At 37.2% G+C, this 21,890-nt stretch overlaps 1 protein-coding gene across 1 annotated transcript; it reads right to left on the bottom strand.

Annotated features, from left to right (window-relative positions):
* Positions 1-262: 262 nt before the first annotated feature.
* On the bottom strand, positions 263-21,224 carry sccpdha.1 (saccharopine dehydrogenase a, tandem duplicate 1). The gene is made up of 12 exons (XM_072580447.1): positions 20,961-21,224; positions 18,710-18,819; positions 15,396-15,476; positions 14,426-14,555; positions 12,882-12,931; positions 10,041-10,171; positions 8,689-8,806; positions 6,960-7,079; positions 6,785-6,841; positions 5,837-5,948; positions 1,453-1,534; positions 263-573 (listed from the first exon to the last, which is right to left on the bottom strand). The coding sequence occupies exons 1-12, from the start codon at positions 21,145-21,147 to the stop codon at positions 468-470; spliced, it is 1,284 nt and encodes a 427-aa protein (XP_072436548.1). The 5' UTR covers positions 21,148-21,224; the 3' UTR covers positions 263-467.
* Positions 21,225-21,890: the final 666 nt, after the last annotated feature.

Below are 21,890 nucleotides of genomic sequence, written 5' to 3'. Positions count from 1 at the left end.
GAGAGTCTCCTAGTCAACCATTCTGCAGAATGGTACATCACTGCAGTACACTGTCAATAAGCATGGACCAATCCAATGGAAGTGCATGGTCAAATCCAGGGAGGGGCGGAGGGACAGACAGAGACCATATTACAAGGGTCCAGAATGGTGTTAGAATTACGTGTGGTTGTATGATTTTCAATTCTTCTTCCCTTGTAACATGTTGAATATAAACAGAATAATTGCAATTCAATTTAAAAATACAGTGACAACTTTGAAATGGTTACATTCAACAAGTTTAATTACCATCACAACACTCAATCCTCAAAAGCAAGTCTCAAACTATTTAGCATTCTTGTTCATTATATTAGAACATGAGCGAACTGCTGCGAAAAAGCTGTTAATTATCAAGTACAAATCTGGTCAGTGTAGTAAATAGCAGGACAATGAACCACCACACTCAGAGGACTCAAATCGTGTGGAAGCACTTATGCTTCAGGCTTGCTGATAACATTGAACTCAATGCCATATTTGTTCAGTCTTTCAATCAGAGTTGTCTTCGAGAATGCTGCTCCAGGTGAGTACACCCCACCCCTAGAAGGAAGGAGAAACAAAAATGAGAAGTTTGAAACTATGAGCAGCCTCTTCAGCTCCATTCAGGAGCTCAACTGAAGACACCCTGGGAGGTCTTCAAATCTAAAGCAATTAACTCAATCACTGGAAGACAATAGTATTCTTGCAAGAAACTTTTCAAATCTGTGCGTCATTTAATATTTATAATCAACAGAACCAGTCATCCATATTGAAATTTAAAAAGCAAAAGTGAAACAATATTTCATGTGCAACTGACTTAAAGTGTACAATAAATATTTAAAATCTAATAGAAATCATTTTCTCTAATTAAAAACAATTTGCATAGAGTGAAAATAGGCCAATTGTGACACCAACAATACAAGTCATTGCAAAATTACATGTCAGGATAAGGAAGAGAATTAGTCAAAGTGGTTCAGACAGTTTTTTTAAAAATAGTAAAGGACTTTACTCGAAACACTAGTTACAAAACAAGAACTTTAAGGTGAAATATCTTCATACACTGGAAAGTGTGGGGTGGAAGGCAATTAAAGTTAAATACATGCATTGATTCATTAAGATAACACGTAGATTTCTAACAAGAAGGAATTGAGACATATTGAGAACAATTAAGCAAAGTTGATTTTTGACAGACAGGAATAATCTTTTGGCTTTCACCCATTATCTCCTTTCAGAATTAAAGTTTACACAATGAACTAATTTGCTTTCCTGTGCTTGTGGAAGATCTATATGCATTATCAGTTTATTATTGTAAGATGTGGCTATGCAGAATGAGAGGAATGGGAACATTGATACACCTATTTTGTGTTTTCTGGATTAAGCTTTTAGACTCAACAACAGCATTTCAAAATTATTTCGCACAGTCCAAGTTCTGAAACTCACCGACTGGGCAGAGACTTGTGTTCCCAAAGTATTGTAACAGCTGCCTGTACCATAGCTATTGAGGTCGCAATGTAACCAGGTTCTGGTAAGTAAAATAAAATAGAAGTTCTGAAATAAGGCCAACAGAAAAGTAACCACTTGCACCATCGAAAATTGAAAATCATGCTCTTAAGCAAAAGTACACTGTCCTTTGAAAGCAAACATTTGCCACACAATGTTCTGTCACCAAAAGCTCACCATTCACAGAAAAAGAGGAAGCTATCAAGATAACATTGGACTTTCTTTTCAAATTATTTAGTTATTATTTTATCAGGTGATGCATCAAAAAAAGTATACAAATATAATTTTAACAAAGAAATTCCAGACTTTTGGAAAAATTTAAAATTTTACAACAAAAATGGTAGTCAGCAAAGAAGTCTTGGTAAAACTAGACAAAATCACTAGTTAGACCACACAATACTGAACAGTTTCAGTCCCCTTAGCCAGGAAGGGTTCAACTGATATGGGAGACAGTCCAAAGGGAATTCGCTGGACTAATCCTGGGTAAGGAGTGATTCTCTTATGAGGAGAGGTTGAGTCTTTACTCATTTGTGCTCAGAAGAATGAGAAGTAACTTTATTGACACACACAAAATTCACTGGCCAGAGTGGGTGGGGGGGGGGTTGTTTTGATTAGTAAAGAGAATCAACATTTATGAGAAAAATACAGGAAAGAGGAGCTGAGGATTATCAGATTTCATTGAATAGATGACAACTCAATGGGCCAAATGGCCTACTTCTGCTCCTATGTCTTATTGCTTGCATCTATTCCTGCTGTAAGTCTAATTGTGATGGATTATTTTTCAATGTGTTACTAATTGAATTGCTAGATGCTTAAGCTTAATCAGCAATTTCTAATCAATGTGAAGGCCCATTAGTGAAGAGGTCACCGATGAACATTTAATGATCAAATACTGGAAATGTCCTGGTTCATGAATCACAAAAAGCTAAAAACCAAATTCAGAAGGGAATAGGTAAGGCAAATTAAATATTGGCCTTTATTTCAAAGGGAATGGAGCATAAAATTATGGAGATTTCACCAAAACTATACAATATTGTGTACAATGTATATTTGCTAAAAATATACTAATCAGACCACAGCTGGAATACAAAATAGTTTTGGGCCCTTATCCAAGGAGAGGTACACTGGCATTGCAGGCAGACCAGAGAAAGTTCACTTGGCATGGAGGGAGTGTCTTACAAGATCAGGTCAAGGAGATTGGAATGTTATAAAGGAAAAAATAACATTATTGAAACATACAAGATTCTTGACAGAATAGATGCAAAGAAGTTGTTTCCCCAGTGGGATAGTTTAGGACCAGTTGGCATAATCTTAGAATATATGGTTGAATATTTAAGATAGAGAAGAGGAGAATACTTTCTCTCAGGTGGTGGTGGTAGTATATTGTTGAAGCCAGGTCATTACGTTTATTCAAAGCTGAGATAGACAGACAGAATTTTAATCAATAAAGGTAATCAAAAGTTATGGAGAGGAAGGAGGGAAGTGTAGTGGAGGATTATTAGTTTAGCCATGACCTCATTAAATGGTGGAACCGATTCAGTAGGGGCTAAAAGTAGGCCATTCAGCCCAAGTCCTACTGCCTTCTAATCAAAATAAAGAGCTTACACTGTGCTAGCATCTTCACGGAAATTTCATTTTCTTCACTGGGAGTAAAACCAAGGATAACTTTGTGGATCCATGGAAAGTAAGCTATGCAGGTAAAGACTATAACTTGATAAGAAATAGGAAGTATCAGAGGTCATTCAGCCCCTTGAGCCTGCACAGCCATTCAATAGGATAATGGTTGATTCAACAGTCCTCATATCCACTTTCCTATTTTCCCTATTACCCTTAATTTCCTGACTGATCAAGAATCTATCTCAGCCTTAAAATGTAAGCAAGGACTCTGCCCCCACAGCTCTGTGAAAAGCTTTGAGAAAAGAAATTCCTCATCATGTCTTAAACTGGTACCATCTGGTTCTAGACTCTCACGTGAGAGGGGAACATCTTCTCAGCATTTACCCTGTTGAGCCCCTCAAGAATCTTGTATGTCTCAATGAGATCACTATATATTCTTCTAAACTCCAGCAAGTTCAGTCCCAATCTATATAGCCTTTGCTCATATTAGGGAATCATCTTTGTGAATCTTTTGTGAACTGCCTCTAAGAAAATTATATATTTCCTTAAATAAGTGGACCATAAAAGACTTGACACTGGAAATTCCATGGATTTGGCAAAGCCAACCATTAACCAAAAGTCACCACTTATTACAAATTGGATAAAGGTAACACAATAAAAGATAAAAAGAAAGAGCAATAAGATGAAAACTAAAACGAAGAAGGACACAATGTGGGGACAAGTCTGAAAAAAAAACAAAAAGGAAAGCAAACCATAATAAGCAAGCCATAGTCAAAAGTTAAGTTTCCTGAATACAGGCAGTCCTCAGATTGAAAACAGGTTTTGTTCACAAGTCAATTTGTACACAAGTTGGAACACAATGCAGGACAATATAAAATAGCAATTTGTAATCAAGAGGAAACATTCATCTTTCAGATCTTTATAATTATAAATACACTCCTGTATGGAATTGTGTTTTACAGTGTTTAAGTCAGACGCTTAAAATCAGGAAGTCTTGATTTAGAATCAGGTTTATTGTCACAAGTAATCAAGTACAGGGATAGGAGTATAGCAAAAGGAATACAATGTCACCATTTCCAGCACCATCTTAGGTACAAACATACCTAGGTTCAAAATCTTAGATATAAAATTAGAAAAGAAAGAAATAAAAAACGTACAAGTTCAGCATTACAGTCTTTATAAGGTCGGAAGCAGAGTGCGGGCTCCCATGCGGTCAGTAAGCCATAGAGTCCACACTGGTTCAACTCTCCACCACCGATGCGGTTGGAGGAATGCAGGTAAGGAGAAAGGAAAAAAAAAGGAAAGGAAAGAAAAGAGCAAGAGGAAAAAGAAAAGAAATGGACAAGTTCTGGCTTAGGAGCCTACTCGGCTGCCATCTTGTGCGCTTACTGTACACACATCAATGAAAGCATCAACTTTCGTTTCCTGTACTTTAGCTTGGTGTTCTTTCATTCATATAAAATGAAAAGGTAAAGAAAGGTAAGGAGAAAGAAATTGCTTGATGGGCAATAAAGTCAAACCAGATAACAGCAATAATTATATTTTAGCTTTAAAGCTTGCCATCTTATCTTTTCAGTTCCCATTACTAACTCAGTTGTCTATAATCATCTGCTAATCAGGAGTAAGCACTGCTCTGAGCACAGTACAAGTGTCAAGAAAGGGTTTTAGATTTGTATAATGCTGTCATGTAATGCAAAGTATTTCGTAGAAAGGATTGTATTAAAATGCATATTTAAATAAAACTGGCACTGCAAGATCAAAGAAGCATCTACAATTTAATAATTGATGAGATTTAGGCAGTGGTGGATGAGGTGAGGTTGTGAAGATCATTCTTTGGATAGACCTACTTCTCAGCTGCATGCAGGTATACTTTTACAACAAAAGCATTAGTTTCAGTACAGCACACTGCATTCATTAAAAAGGAAATGCAAAAAAAGTGACTATGTGCATTGGAAAAACACAACATAAATGTATTCAAACTACAAATTAAAAAGTTCTCCATCTCTCTCTCTCTATCTTTCCTGTGTTGAATTGTGCTGCCTAACCTTGACATGTACTGTCATGTACTTGCTTACCACAAGAATCTTCATCTAAGCTCTTCCATCCACAATTAAAATTCTCATTATTGTTTTCAAATCTCTCTATGGCTTGGCCCCACCCCATCTCTAATCTCCTCTCAATCCTCATTCCACTTATGGAATGCTGGTCTCTTAGGCATCCTAATTTTAATTCTACACAGAAAAAAAAAGTGCTGAAGAAACTCAGGAGCTCCTGTCTGCGGAGAGAAAGCAGAGTCCACATTTGGGTCAGTGACCCTTCTTCAGACTTGACTGTAGCTAGGAAGAGGTTGGCATATATGCTGAAGATCCTATTGGATAGAGAAGCAGAACTTCAAGGTGGGCATTCTTGAAAGGGAGCTAAACTCTAAACAAAAAGCAAAGAACTGCTGATGCTGGAAATCTGAAACAATTTTAACTGCTCCACCAGTGGGAGCTGCTCCTTCAGCTGCCTAAGCCCCTAGCTCTAGAATTCCTTCACCTAATTTTCTTTCACTACAGAGATATTTATTAAATTTAAAAAAACTCAGTTGAACTTAAAACACAGTCTGTTTGTCATCACCATCACTTTTCCCTGAAAATTCCAAGTAGGTATAAGAAATGGTGAGTACTTCAGACTGAGGCTAGTTTGTATTAAACATCACCCATACCTGGCCCTCTCACTTGAGTGCAGATTTTTACTGAAGGTTTGCCTTGCTGTGGATCTACATCTTCTGGATACCCTTCACCAAAGAAGGTCAAGCTGAAAGAGGTGCCTTCCATCTGGAAAGTACAACACAAGTTTTTTTTTGAAAAAAAAGAACACACAGTCTATTTTGCTTCATTGCAGATTTGTTACAGACCTTTATTGTTGTTTGATTTACACAGCAGCCTCAAAATTTCAATTTGCTTTGCTGCTCTACATTTTAAAAAAAAAAGGTCATCAGGATAGTTACGCTCAATACATTTAACTGAAAAGTAAAAATTAAAAACAAGCTTGCATACAACTGAGCCAAATGCTGATAACTGAACAATTTGTTAGAGCAGATTCTGAAATAGTTTATTTCATAATAGAGAAGTGATTGCACCATAGCTACATCTCCATATCTGGACTATGGGAGGAAACCCACACAAAAGATGCATAGGTTTGGTGGACTGGCCATGGGAAATGCAGAGATAGGGTAGGGGAATGGTCTAGATGGGATGCTCTGCAGGGGGTCGGTGTAGATTCAATGGGCTGGAAGGCCTGCTTCCCTACTGTAGGGATTCTATGATACATTGAATCATGTAGAATTTCAGATATACAAATCTGAAAAGTGAGAGAAGTTGATACAGTTGAAGGAGCTCTCTAATAAATAAAATTACTTTGAATTATCTATCCAGAAACAAAATCAATTAGTTTTTAAAAAAGTGAAATGGGTATTTCAACTTTAAGTAAAAAAAGGTTTTTCAGAGGCCAGGAGCACATGTCAGGACAAATAATTTCTCCTACCTTACTAAAGTTCTAAGGATTTACTGTTAGTCTCCCTTTTTACTTTACTGAACTGAAGACAGTTCAAAGAATTAAGTTCTCCATCACAATGGAGAGAAAGAAAAAGGAAGAGCTAAAATTAACATACCTGTTTTTTGGTTGGTCCTTGTCTTGTAAAATATCCAAATGAGAAAAACTCTGGATACTACATGTTAAACAGAAAGCAATAAAAATTACATATTCTCACCAAAAGCTGATTACTTTTTTTAAAAAGGTAGTTTATAATAATATTCTTGTGTAAATCATAGATACAAGCTACTTACTTTGACGAGAAGATTTCTTCCCAATTTACACTTTGTGAAACACCAGAGAAAGAAACCAGCTACCATTAGAAGTATGACTGATCCAATTCCACCTACAGCAGCGTAAGCACCATATTGGACCTAAAGTTACAATATCAAATTGGGTTACAGCAACTAATTATAGTCAATTAAAAAGGAAAGGAATACCCAAAAGTTGAAAGAGTCTATTGATAGATATAACTATAATCACAATGAACTTCTGTTAAGTGCTATGTTTGGACCGGACACAAATTTGTTCAATTAAACAGAGGAATATTAAATTGCTAATTTTTCAAATTTCCTTAAGACTACATAGTCCCTTTTCGCTGTTCTTTCTCTACAGCCCTGACACTGACAATATGCACTATACATGCCTATACAGGCAAACCCAAATAATCAGGTGGGATGTACACAGTAAAATGGTTTCTTCTGAAAATTTAAGTTTCCATGTAGCAGTTTATAAATGCTTTCATTCATTTATGCAAATGTGCATGTGCACATGTACACTCAAGTTTGCTTCATTTTCCTTTTATTTATCAGCAATATTCTTTAATATTTTGATACTTTCATCCAATACATTAAAAAAAGTGTTTGATTACATCACTGTACTCATGATCCCTCATCAGTATTCGGCTTGCCTTTTCTCCCTGCTTTTTTGATTCCACTATTGGTCATCATTTTATTTTTGATTCTGAAGAATAATCCACAAGGTCATAAGAAATAAAACAGAAGTAGGCCATTCCACACCTTGAGCCTACTCCACGATTCAGTAGGATTGTAGCTAATCTGACACTCCTCACATCCATTTTGTTGCCTTTTCCCACAACTCTGGATTCCCTCACTAATCAAGAATCTACAATCAGCCTTAAATGTACACAAGGACACTGCTTCCATAGCCCCCTATGGCAAGGAGCTCCAAAGAGACACAACCTTCAGAAAAAAATCCTCCTCACTTCAGTTTTAAGTTGGCACTCCTTAATTCTGAGAATATGCCTTCTGTCCTGGACTCTCCCATGAGGAGAAACATCTTCTCAGCATTTACCCTGTCAAGTTCCTTAAAATCTTTTATGTTTCAATTAAATCACTTTTCATTCTTCTAAACTCCCATTGAGTAGATCCCTAACTGGTTTCGTTTTTGCTCAAAAAAATGACATTCCCTCCAGACCAGGGATCATCCTGGCTAACCTTCTCTGAACTGTCTCCAATGAAACAGTATCTTTCCTTAAAGAAAGAAACCAAAACTTCTCTCAGTACAGCAGATGTGACCTCACCAGAACCTTGTGCAGAAGCAGCAACACTTCTCTACTCTTACATTCCAACCTCTTGAACTTGACTGTTCCCACCACCGAGCTTAAGCTGGCCAAGTTTCCAGCAGTTTTTCTTCAAAAATCTACTTCTTCACATTTGAGCCAGAAATGCTCACGATAAGTCCACATAAGGTCTTAACACTAAACGGGCATCTCATTTTCTTGGCAGGTCACATAAAATTCCAACAAAATTACTCAGGCTCTGCAAAGAGCCAACTACACTGTTGGAACGGCTATAACTTGTAGACAGCTTCAGCTTTTGAGGGGGCGGAAATCATGAATTGCATTTTACCTCTTATTTTGAAATATTTAAGACATATTCAAGGCATTTAAGAAAAGCTAAACAGACCATGAGTTTTTTTACAAAAAAGTGCAGGTTTCAAGGAAGCTAAGAATGTACTTACAGGGCTTTCTTTCAAGTTCTCATGCAGATAACGTTGGGTGCGTTTAACTACAGAAGCATCAGATCCCATGAATGGGATAGCATATTGATTCAATGCGTCGCTATAAAATACTGATCCTCTGTGGAGGAAAAAAATTCAAAGAAGCTTCTAGCCAAGCACGTACGTTTGTTCATTATACAACACATGTTTTGAACTCTACCACATCAGGGAGAACTACCATCTTTTTGGTTGCTTTTTCTTTTTGCTAAAAATACATCTCTCTTTAAAATAAGATCACCCTGCTTTTTTGAAAAAAAAATTGAGCTTTACATCACTGTAGACTTTATTTAAAGAAATACATTGGTATTTTATACTTAGCAAAGTTTTGTAAATGAAAAGCACACAAGAATTAAGTAATAAGTCAGACCTATATATTACTTGCCATTTGGAATGGCAAACCAAGTACACAATAGTTTTCCTTGTGGCAAATCAAGGTCTAGTCACACATAGTATAAAGCATTCATTTTAGTGAAGGCAAATCTTTGCATTCAAGCAGAGAAAACAAAAAGGGAAATTCAATGTATAGCAAATAGACAAATATTATTGCTGTCAGAAGTGTTTTAAAGCAGTGGACTTTAACAAATGGGAGGCAGTGTGGAGACATCTAGAGCCTTTCATGAAAGTGTTGAAAGGGTACAAAGGCACATATATATTTATTAGAAAAGTATCAAACTTAAAAACTGCTAGTCTCCTTAGTTATCAAGATATACTATCCCTTTCAAAAGCAGCGTTACTGAAAGTTTTGCCTATTTCTTGCATTTGAAAAGGTTAGTACAGAAAGCATCAAGAACTTAATCTAATGAAACATAGAAAATAGGTGCAACAGTAGGCATTTCAGCACGCATCACCAATCAATATGCTCATAGCTAATTTTTCAATTTCAGTATCTCTTTCCCATTTCTCTCCAAACCCCTTGATTCCTTTAGCCTCAAGGGCCAAATCCAGCTCCCTCTTACGTAATGAACTGGCCCCAACAGCTTCCTGTGAATGAAGAAATTCTTCTTCATCTCAGTCCTGAATGGCATACCACACCACTTATTCTGAGACAGTGACCCCTAGTTCTGGACATCCCAATATCGGGAACATTTTAACTTCCACTGAGAATATACAATTTTTAATACAGATGATTGTAAGCTAATGTACAATAGTCAACAGAAAACCCAAATCATGCACAGAGCTTATATGCTGCCTCAGTACATAATTGTAACTTTCAGCCATACATTGTTAATGTGCCTTCAACTATTGAAGAGAAGCACATAGTATCAACCTTGATTAAGTAAAGACGGCTTTTACATGGAATTGGTTTTTCTCACCTCCGTGTTAGCTTGGTCCCCATAACTGGAAGTGGTTTATGTCCAAACTGTCTCCTCAGTTTTCTCAGATTATCCTGATCAGACAGGCCATGGACTGCCGATTGCCAAGTTCCTTCATGAAAACTGGCACCCTATTAACAAGACAGAAATGGTTCGGACAAGCAGAAATCTCATTAAAGGCACAGACAATTTTCTTAATCAAAAATGGCTGAAATTACAGTATATTTCTTTATCAAAAACCTGCCTTTCACTTGGCACAATTACTGTTAGTTTAAATTTACAATGAAAGGACGGTGATAATTTCTGCCCTGGAACTCACTTGAAACTGTTGAGAGGTCTCCCAGATTTCTGATAAATGTTTATCCTTTAGTTGGTTCCACCAAAAACAGACAAATCCAGTCACTTTTCATTTCTGCAGTAAAAACTTGTGCACATCAAGTTTGTGCTACTTTCAAAAGTAACTCATCAACATGAGGAAACTGAGGATGATTCAATTTGGAAGCAGGAAAGAAATACATTATTCTAAATACTAGGCTTCTCCAGTGCATACCTCTATCAAAATTATCCTAAAATATGTAATTTAACAGAGATACTACAATTGGCTTACAAAAACTGTTAACATTTATTCAATCTCTGCATCACAGAGATAAGAATCACATGGAATATGCAGAACAAAGGGGCAATTAAATTCAGAAAGTAAGGTTGTTAATAGGTAACAATAATAATAAACTCTGGCAGAAACATGCCCTTCCTCCAATGTGCACTGTAACGTTCACCTGGGATCGTTATAAAAAAACCATCCTCTGAATAATCAAACTTGAAGTAATTAATTCACTGGACCTCTTTAAAAAGATCAAGACCACTAAATATGGTTTATTCCCATTTGATCCTTGGTGTGTACTGATCGAAAATCATAACTTGTATCTTCCTGTGATCATGGTGGAGGTATTTTTCGAAATAAATCCTGTGTCTTGTTCTCCATGTTGATTGGCCTTGCAGTAGGTGTATCAATGTCTTATCCTCTGGACTATCTGCTGCTACTGCACTGTAACTGCTGGCATCATCAGTGTGCACACAGAATTGAAATCCAGTGTTAACTCTATCCATACACAAATGGTGTCACTGACTAAAGGAACTCTAAAAAGACAACTTGCTTGCTGCTTTGAGTGAAGGCAGTGAGCAACTTGCAATTCCAGGATTTGCATTAAATTAAAGCATTTTATTACCCCTTTTTGATGCCAGTCACGGATACTACAACTGTATGGGCACATCGTGGCCCCAATAGTTTTGAAGCCAGAAATACAACCTTCTTTCCTTTGCTGATTTAAGTGAACAGTTCCAATAGTTCACCCCTCCAAGATTAAGGTTACAGAATGTTGATGAGTCATGGGGTGTGAATAGTAAACATACCTTTGCTTTTTCTCATCTGTTCAGAAGGGCATCCTGCAGTTGTGTGCATTTCTAAATGTATTTACAGCAACAATTTTGGTTCAGAGTTTCAGACTTTTAACAAGTTTGGGATCTTAAACATATCATCTAATACCAGCATCTCTTGAAAGCCTTGACTGAACAAACCCCACTGCACACTCAGACAATGCATTCCAACCCCTAACCATTTGCTGAGTGCAAAGACATTCCTCGGACCTCCATTGTTTCTTATACAATTAGTTTAAATCTGGGCCCCTTTGTTCTTGATCCTTATAGCAGTGGGAACAGTTTTTCCCCCATCTGCTCTGTCCACACTCTACATGATTTTAAATAGAATACCTTTATCAAATCTCCATAGGATGCATAGTAAGCAAATTTGCAGATGACACCAAAATTGGAGGTGTAGTGGACGGCAAAGAAAGTTCTCTCAAACTACAACATGATCTTGATCAGATGGGCCAATGGGCCAAGAAGTGGCAGATTTGAGTTTAATTTAGATAGATAGGAGATGCTGCATTTTGGAAAGGCAAAATCAGGGCAAGACTTTTACACATAAATGATAAGGTCCTTAGGGGAGTGTTACTGAAAAGGAGACCTTGGAGTGCAGGTTCATAGTTCCTAGAAAGTGGAGTTTCACGTGGATAGGATAGGGAAGGGCAGCATTTGGTATGTTTACCTTTATTGGTAAGAGCATTGAGCATAAAAGTTGGGAGGTTATGCTGTAGCTGTACAAGACATTGGTTAGGCCATTTTTGGAATACTGCGTGCAATTCTGGTCGCCCAAATATCGGAAGGATGTTGTGAAATTGAAAGGATTCAGAAAAGATTTACAATGATGTTGTTAAGGGTTGGAGGGTTTGAGTTATCGCGAGAAGCTGAATAGACTGGGACTATTTTCCCTGAAGCGTCAGAGGCTGAGAGGTGACCTTATGGAAGTTTATAAAATCATGAGGTGGAAGGATAAGGAAAATTGACAAGGTCTTTTCTCTGGGGGGTCCAAAACTAGAGGACATGGATTTAAAGATGAGAGGGGAAAGTTTTAAAACGATAACTTCTTTACACAAAGGGTTGTGTGTGTACACGATGAGCTGCCACAGGAAGTGGAGGAGTCTGGTACAAATACAACAATTAAAATGCATCAGTTGGGCATTATGAATAGCAAGGGTTTAAGAGGGATATGGGCCAAATGCTGGCAAATGGGACTAGAGTTTTTGAGTCGGCATGAACGAGTTGGACTAAAGGTCTGTTTCCATGCTGTACATCTCTGACTCAACCACAGCAACACTAAGGGAGAGTTGATAACAAATTAAATCTATTCTAAGTTGGTTAACTGGATGGATGCAAACATATACCAATATAAATAGCAGAGTTTATTATTTCAACTACGTTACATGAAATGGACAAGAAACAAACCTCAGGTCCTGGTTTTATTAATACGAAGCTTTCAACTGCAGTTAGAGTACCTGAAAAGTAACAATGCAAAATTCTGAATGACTAGTTCTCCAAAGTACCTATTTAAAACAAAATCCCAAATTATCAATTATACCTTAAACATTTTTCATAATTCTCAACCATCCACAAAAATTGGATCACACCAGAGACTGCTGAACCACACAATTTTTCAACTGATATTACATAATGAACTACAAAGAAAGTTTGAAGAGCGTCTAATTAGAAGCATTTCACTGGGCAATGGATGATTATTTGCATAAAAATAACATGTAAGGGAACCAAGAAAAAAAAGAAGACAGGCACTAGGTAATGATGCTCATTTAAGAGCCAGTACAGGCATGATTGACCAATTACCATCCTTCAGCACTGATGGAAGGAATTCTATATCCCAGTTATCCAAAATAGTCTCACTTAGGCATCGAATTTGGCTCAAATCATGACACCTATTTTTATGTAAAGTTGAAACAGAATTAAGAAATTGAAAATGGCAAACAAAAGGTGTTGCTAACCAACATAAGAAACAACAGCAATCAGTAGCTTCATTTTTGTTGAAGGTAGTCACTCAATGTGCAATTGAAACCATCAACCAATTGATTCTCGGAGTGCCCACAGAAATTAGATCAGTTCTGTTTAATCAGAACTGGAATTTTGTGTCTTGAAATACAACAGATTACCAAAAAGATAAATAAAATACTGGATTGCAGGGTGGTATTCCAAATATATACCAAAGTTTCTTAAGGTAGTTATCTTCATTACAAACCCTGAGCTACTTTCCAAGGAACAGACCTGAAAACCTACAGATAACAATCACCGCAGGTTTTGTGAATAATGCTCTTTATTTAGATGAAGCAGCATGTTAACGTACATCTCAAGTTGGCAAACCAGTAAATGTTCTCTTTCCAACTGGTTACCTTTCTTCTTTCAACACTGGACTCATCGTACTCCAGAAACCTGATGCATATCTAAGTCAACTAACATTTGTATGTGAACTTGGAGTCCAAAAGAAATCATGTTCAAAATGCAATCTGTCACTCACTGATTGGGGAGGTGATGGCCTAGTGGTATTATTGCAAGATTATTAATGCAGAAACTCAGCTAATATTCTGGGGACCTGGGTTTGAATCCGGCCACAGGTGGAATTTGGATCCAATTTTTTAAAAATCTGGAATTAAGAATCTAATGATGACGATGAAACTATTGTCCAGTGACCCTTCTTCAGAGCACTTCTGAATGTTAACTCTGTCTCCACAGATGCTGCCAGACTGGAGTTTCTCCAGCAATTTGTTTTTGTTTAACCTTGCTATTGACTTTTCCTATAAGTTATTTCATACTGCACAAAGAAGCAACATGCAGCTGACAGACATAATGCATTGACACATCAAAACACATCTTAAAATGACATAGAAGTAAAGTCTGTCTGAATAGAAATTGAAGGATTCAGGTGTCCTGTAATATGTGTGGTGCTACAATTGTACATTTTAAATCAGTTACTCGTTGTAAATTACCTTTCAATTGGTTCCTGGTAAACAATACGCCCATATCTGCTGGAATGGAATCAAAACCACAGCTTCCAACTATATATACTCCTTTTTCAGCAGCTTGATAGTCATATTTTAGTTGCATGCCTTCCAAAAACTGTTAATGACAAAATAATGCAAATTTTCCTTTTTCTTTAAAAAAAAATTACTGAATCAAATTACAGCATTGAAAAGCAAAAAATTATTTGACCAGCTGGAAATCTGAATTAAATGCTAAATTCTGGAAAAACACAGATGGGTGATCAGCATTTGACAGAAACTTATGTTAATTCAGAGGGGGGGGGGGAAAAATCAGAATCCTGATGAAGATACTTTAAAGTGAATTTATTGTTTTTGAGTGCTGACTGACCCATTTATGAAAAGACTGTTCTGTTTTCAAAATAACCTATCATTAACAGATAACTTAATGTAGTATCAATAAGCAGTCAAGAAAGTAAGTACAAAGAAATTTTCATTAAACTTTTTCAAATAATGATAAATCACTTCAAGTAAGAGGATAGATTACAAATCTGCATTGGCAGTCCCTTGAATATCAAGTTTCTTCCATTTATCTTCATGTGATTGAAGAGATGGATATTAAATCTGCAGCTCTTTGGGCATGTAGACCAAGTGTCCCATGAGATAGTAGGAGTGTGCTGGGACAGATTCCATATAATGTTTCAAAAGAGAGCTGGATATATATTTTGAAAGTACTAAATTTAGAGGGTTATGGAGTTAGGGCTAGAGAATGGGACTAGCAGAGGAGCCAGTACAAACAGGATGGTTTGAATGGTCACCTTAAATATAAATTCTAATGTTTCTATTTACAATGAGGAAAATACACAAAACACTATTTTGAACACATTAAAACTATTGGGAAATGTATATAAAACAGTCTCTGTTGGGGGAAGTGACTTAATTATGATCTTTTTAAAATAAAAGAGAAAAACATCAATACCTGAGGTTCACCACTAATATCAACGCAGTGGGTTCCATTTTCAACGCAGGCCTTCACCACTGGCTCACCGAAAAATCTGTACTATAGACAGATTATCTTGGGTCAGTTATCAGCAAAATCAAGTTGGACCTTTGCAATTCCTTAGTGTAGTTCATTACAAAGAGACACTTATTTCTAACAGCTCAAAAAAAAAAGGCAATTATGTGGACAGGAGGTCAGAGTCAAAGTGAAAAGGGAAGTTAGGTTAAGAGACCATTGAAATACAGTGGCAGACAATTGGAGATAATTTCACATTTCAGCAAAGTATACATTCCATTGAGGAAAATAATAAATGCCAGTAGTGCAAACTATCCCTGACTAAGGAAATTAAAGTTTTTTTTCAAATTTGGTACAAAAAGTGTACAAGGATTGTAGCAGGCAGGTCAGAATATTAAAAAATACAAATTATTGAAAAAAATAATGAAGCATATGAGAAAAATAGCTAGAAATACAAACATTAACAATTTCTTTAGGTAAAGTAAATGTTGATCCTCTAAAAGGTATCTGGGAAATTAGAAATGAAAAATAAGAAAGTGGGAGATGAATTGAACAGATATTTTGTATGTCTTCACTATGCAGGATAGAAATAACATCTCAGATTAATTATAAACCAAGAGATGAAAGCAAGGAAGGAACTTATCACCAATAACCAGGGAACTGAGAAAACTGGAAATACTGGAAATAAAAGCTAATAAAAAGTCAAATAACCTGACAGATTTCATCATTGGGTCTTATAAGAAGAGCTGGATGCTGAGACAATAGACGCAATGGCTTTAACTTTCCAAAATTCCCTTGGTTCTGGAAATGCCCCATAAGAGTGGAATCAGTTAATTTAACTCTTTTCAAGTAAAGGAGGACATCACAAAACAGTAAACTATAGGTCAGTTGGCTGAATATCTATCCAAAAAATGTGGAAACCTATCATTAAAGGAAGGTTTACCACACCTTAAAGTCACATTGCAATCGAGCAGAGTAAATGCGATTTTGTGAAAGCAAAAAAAAAAGTGTGTTTGGCCATATATTCAAGTTCTTTGAGGCAACAAGACACATGGATAAAGGGAACCTGTGGACAAGGTGTCATATCAAAGGTTACTACAAGGATAAGAACCCATGGTCTAGGAGTAACATTAGCATGGACAGAAGACATGTTAGCTAACAGGAAAGAAAGCAAACATGCATAAATGGGACATTTTCAAGCTAACAAGATGTAATGAGCAATGTGCCACAAGTACCAGTGTTGGGGCCTCAAATATTTACGATGTGAACCACAGGCCTGGATGAGATTTCTAATGTATGATTATCCAGCATCTGCAGTATTCTGCTTTCACTCAACAGATTCCTGGGATGAAGGGGGTCACCTTATGAGGAAAAGTTGAATAGGACAGGTCTGTATCTCATTCAATCTTAGTGGAACATGGAAGATCCTAAGAGGATGTGCAAAGGATGCTATCTCATATAGATGACTGCAGAACTAAAAGGCACATTTTTAAAAGAAAGGCTTTCTGGTTCAAAAGGAGGATGAGATTTTGTTTTCTCTCAGAAGGTCATGGGTCTGAGAAATTCTCTTCCTCAAAGAAATTGAGGCAGGACCAGTGAAAATTAAGGTGAAGTTTGATAGATTCTTGTTTAAGAAGGATAAGCAGAATCGTGGATGTGAGGCCACAATGAGATCAGTCATAAACTTGTCGAACGGCAGAGTCAGCTCAAGGGTTGAAAGGTCTACTTCTGTTTCTAATTTACATGATCATATTGTTATGATCCCTGCTGATGGTACTATTGGACAAGTCAGATCCTAAAATAGAGCCTGGCTTGTTTAATCAGTTAATTTGGTGGTTATTCATTGAAACATATTCACACAAAGCTGAAGGTTTTCAACAAAAGAAATAAGTAAACTGACTTAGCTAAACTTTAAAGATGAAATGATGTTACAATCACACAGCAAAACAAAGTTTTAACTCATATCCTGACACTCAGATCACACTCCTACTTCAACTCAAATTTCTACTTAGCTGACTCCTTACGGTTTCTTTGCAGTGGAGTGTAAGACAACACAATGATTTTTTTCCCCCCCCAAGTCTACTCAAGAAATGCAAGTCTAACCTTTCTCAGTTTTAATAAACCGAAAGATTTCTATGGTTTGGAAGATTCACAAACTAAGCTCTTTGCCTAAAGTGAGTATTTCCCAGATATCCTCTCAGGAAGCGGAAACCAAGCTGGTTTCTCACCTTTCACGGTGTGTAAACTTTTTATCCCATGTAGATGAATCATCTTCCCAATCTACACATTCTAATCTCTTTAGCATGCATCAAATGGCACTGCATTACAGGAAAAAAAAACTTCCACAAAAATAATTTTAAAAGTTGTGCATTTAAAAATAATATTTACACCAAAGAAGGCAAATTCAGCCTATCATATCCCCATCAGTCCACAAAGATCGACTGCACAGAACCCATTTACCAGCTCTTGGCCCATGGCCCTGAAGGTAGCAAGTAAATATCTGAACACTGCTCAAACGTTACAAGGGTTTTTGACTCAACCACCCTTACAAGTAGAGAGTTCCAGGTTCCCATCATCCTCTGCATGAGAAGATCGCTCATCTCTACCCCTTACTTTCAAATCTCCACCTCCTGGTTAACGACCCTTCAAAGAATGGTGGTGGGGGGGGGGGGGGAGGAGAAAGAGTGTGCTTTCCTATTAACCACATTTATGCCCCTTAATCTTTTATATCTCGAATCAAGTCTCCTTTCAATCTTCACCACACCAAGGAAAACAACCCCAGGCTATCCAATTTTTGTTCACTGTTCAAACCATCCAGCCCAGGCAACATCCTGATAAATTACCTCTGCACCTCCTTTAAAAATCGCTTCCTTCTGATAATAGTGATCAGAACTGCATGCAATACTCCAGTTGTAGCCTAACCAGCATTTATACAGTTCCAGGATAACATCCTTGCTCTTTTTTCTGAACCTGGGCTAATAAAGGCCAGTATTCCATTTTCCTTGATAACCACCTTATCCCTTGCACTGCTACCTTCAAGAATCTGTAGACGTGCACATCAAAAGTTCTTGGATCTTCATTATTTTACAGGGACATACCATTAATTGTGTAATACCATGTCTTGTACCCCTTCCCAAGTACTTTACCTCACACTTTGCTTAATACTATTGAATTAAATACTGAAATGAAGTGCAAATATATTCTTAAAAATTGACAAGACAACATTGCTCCAGTAAAAGACACAAATTTGCTGCTTTTGAACTTCAATGTGTACATACTGGTCCCACGCAGTTGAGGATCACTGATCCCTGCTGGCACATTGCGGCAAGTGAGAGCGGATCATTTATATCACAGATTATACATTCTTTAGACTTCAGCTCTGGTATTCCTGAAACAAGAGCATTATTACTTTACAAAGTGAATAGTGGGGAAAATGATTTTTTTTCCATTCGAACATAAAATACATTTCATTCAATGGAACATAGCAACTACCTGTCTGCTTTAGAAATTTATTGCATTATATTGCTTCCTTGATTTTTAAAAAAAATACACCTTGAGTGTATACACACACCCTTTACAATATTAAACAAACATACAAATCTCCTTTTCTAATACAAGGGTGGAAACTAAGTCTATAATCAAAACTAGTTTTAAAAGAACAAGACGGAACAAGAAATGTCATGCAGCAAAGAAATACCGAATTTCTTAAATCAGTCACCTTGGTGTAATGGGTTGAAAGTATGGGGAGGCAAAAGGAGGAAAGTTCACTTTTTAAGGATTGAAAATGAACCCCAGCAGTGATCAAATGTAAAACAGCAACTGCTTTGGCCTTTGACAAACTGATCCACTCTACTATAGAAAAAGAAGGCATACAAAATAACACTTTGCAGCATGACCATCTAATTTGATTTAGAAACAGAAAGGTTGTTTATTCCCAGCATTGCCAAATTATAAGAGAGCAAATATTTCAACTATACACAGACAATTCAACTATTGTTTTTTTAAAATAAAATCAGATCAACAAGACTAGTCATTCTTCTGATATCCTATCATGTTTAAATTATAAAAAATTTTGAGACTGCAGCTGCAGAGTACAGTGAAACAACATACTCCCAATGGTGTAGCATAGTGGAATATTCCAACGCAATTGAGATTTAAATTAATTTGGTTTCTTTAGTTTCTTAAAATGTAAGCAAAGATCAATCTGCCTGAATCTATCCTACTCAGTTTTAGCCAGGAATTTCAATTACTGTGCTGTGCCCACTCTAACTTCATAAATATTCACTCATGCACTGCTCAACCCAAAGACAATCTTTAAACTACACATTCAGGGCATCAGCAACACTCCTTAATTCCACCTCAAAATATTGTTTATCAACATGCTTACACCACACTCAATTAATCTTCCATGCACATAAAAGGCATCTGGACAAGTACATGAATATGAGTTGAGAGGGAAATGTTAGTAAATGGGACTAGATTAATTCAGGATATCCGGTCAGCATGGACAAATTGGACCAAATGGTCTGTTTCCGTGCTGTACAACAATGACTCCATGACATCCAGAGGTTTTGGAATTGTTCACAACATTGCTGACATCTATTGCCAGTCTCTAGTTGCCCACTAGAAATTCTCACAGAGTGCTAGAATTTATGGAGAGTGGCACATGGGAAAATTGCAAGAAGGTTATTGAATGCATGCAGAATTAAGGGTCATGAAGATTTGAATGAATGTTTAATTGAATGCAATGTAAGCAGGTTGGTGTTTTCAAACACTTGCTATACATCTTTGCAAACCTCTTGGACCCAACATCCTAAACTACATATTCAATTCCTTTAATACCAATCTACCACATTATCCACACTATTTCATCCCCTTCGCCCACCTTAACCACACAACAGAAACGCCCACCTATATTGCTTTCTCTTGCTACACTTCTCCCACCTTTAAACTGTTTGAGAAAGTCTTGCACTTATACAGCACTTTTCATAACGTATACCCTCCGACAGTGGACTTCAGTCACTTCTAATTCATATATAGGTCTGACTTTTTAAGTGCCTCGGGACACTTTGCTCCAGATTAAAATTAATGCAAATATCTTATTGCAATAATAACCACCCTAACATCAGAATGGTTCATCTTAGCTTTAAAAACACAAGAGCCAAAATTAAACAGAGCTCTTCAGTGAGTTTGAATTAATTCACTCCAGCACTGGAGAGGGAGCAGACAAGAATTCTGACTCAAAACAAAGCTGACTCGGTGTTGTCAACTTTGGAAAAAAAATCATTATTTGCAAGCCATTTCAGGTAAATGAACCATAGGACAAGCATTTCGTGTCCTGATACATTGGTGCTCATAACAATCGGGGAGGAAGCAACTAGAGACATACTTGGTCCTTAAAAGCAAAATGATTTTACATGATCTTTCTCTCACTAGTCTTCCAATTTAACTGGGAGGATTTGCCTTTTGCATCGCAAATACCACTGTTACTCCTGAGGCCTGTTAGCGGCCCAGAGGCCCGAGACTCACCAAGAGCGCTGGCCGCCCGTCCCAACACTTCCTCCAGCTTAGTGCGGTTCCTACCGGCCACGGTCCAGGTGAGCTGCCGCGGGCCATCTGTCTCGGACGCCACCCGAGCCGTCGCCTCTACCACATACTGGCCGGTAAAACCGGAGGCGCCGAAGATAATCAGATCGTATGGCCTGCCGATCGCCATAGCTACAGAACCACTTGTCTGAAGACCAAGCGATACACCGCGCACACAGCCTATTAAACCCCACCCTCCGCCCAGTTCTGCGCCTTACACTTCGCCCTAATCTGCGCCTCGTTGCCCAAAGTCCATCTTTAAACATGCAGCAAATAGCTGATTCAAATAAGCTGCAGTCCTCATCTGAGTTCAACAATCAGCATAGTCTTTCTTTCATATGTCTATTTCAGCCTTTTTTAAATTTAAAATTCCCTTTATTTATAAACAAATAAATAAAGGTCATGTTGATTGGGAATTTTCTTGGCCGTTTTCCCACGGCTTTGATTTTGTTTTAAAAAATACAGTTTTTGAGTCTTTAAAGCAAAGTATTTTCACAAGTTTCAGGAGAACAATCTTACAATGGGTACGTTAATGGTTGAATGATTTAATAGAACATAGAAAATGACAGCACAGAACAGGCCCTGTGGCCCACGCTGTTGTGCCGAGAATTAATCCTAATGTAAACTAAAATAACTTAACCTAATGCACCCCTCAATTCACTGCTATCAATGTGCATATCCAGCAGTCGCTTAAATGTCCACCACCAGTGCTAGCAAAGCATTCCATAGATTCACAACTCTCTGCATAAAGAACCTTCCTCTGACTTCTCCTCTATACCTTTCTCCTAATCCGGCTAATCCTGCTCTGATGAAAAGTCTCTGGCTATTGACTTTATTCATGCCTCTCATTACCTTGTATACCTCTATCAGGTC

Source organism: Chiloscyllium punctatum, chromosome 11 (assembly GCF_047496795.1).
Source record: "Chiloscyllium punctatum isolate Juve2018m chromosome 11, sChiPun1.3, whole genome shotgun sequence".
In the NCBI taxonomy this organism is placed as follows: Eukaryota; Metazoa; Chordata; class Chondrichthyes; order Orectolobiformes; family Hemiscylliidae; genus Chiloscyllium; species Chiloscyllium punctatum.
This window is presented reverse-complemented; position numbering and strand designations above follow the sequence as displayed.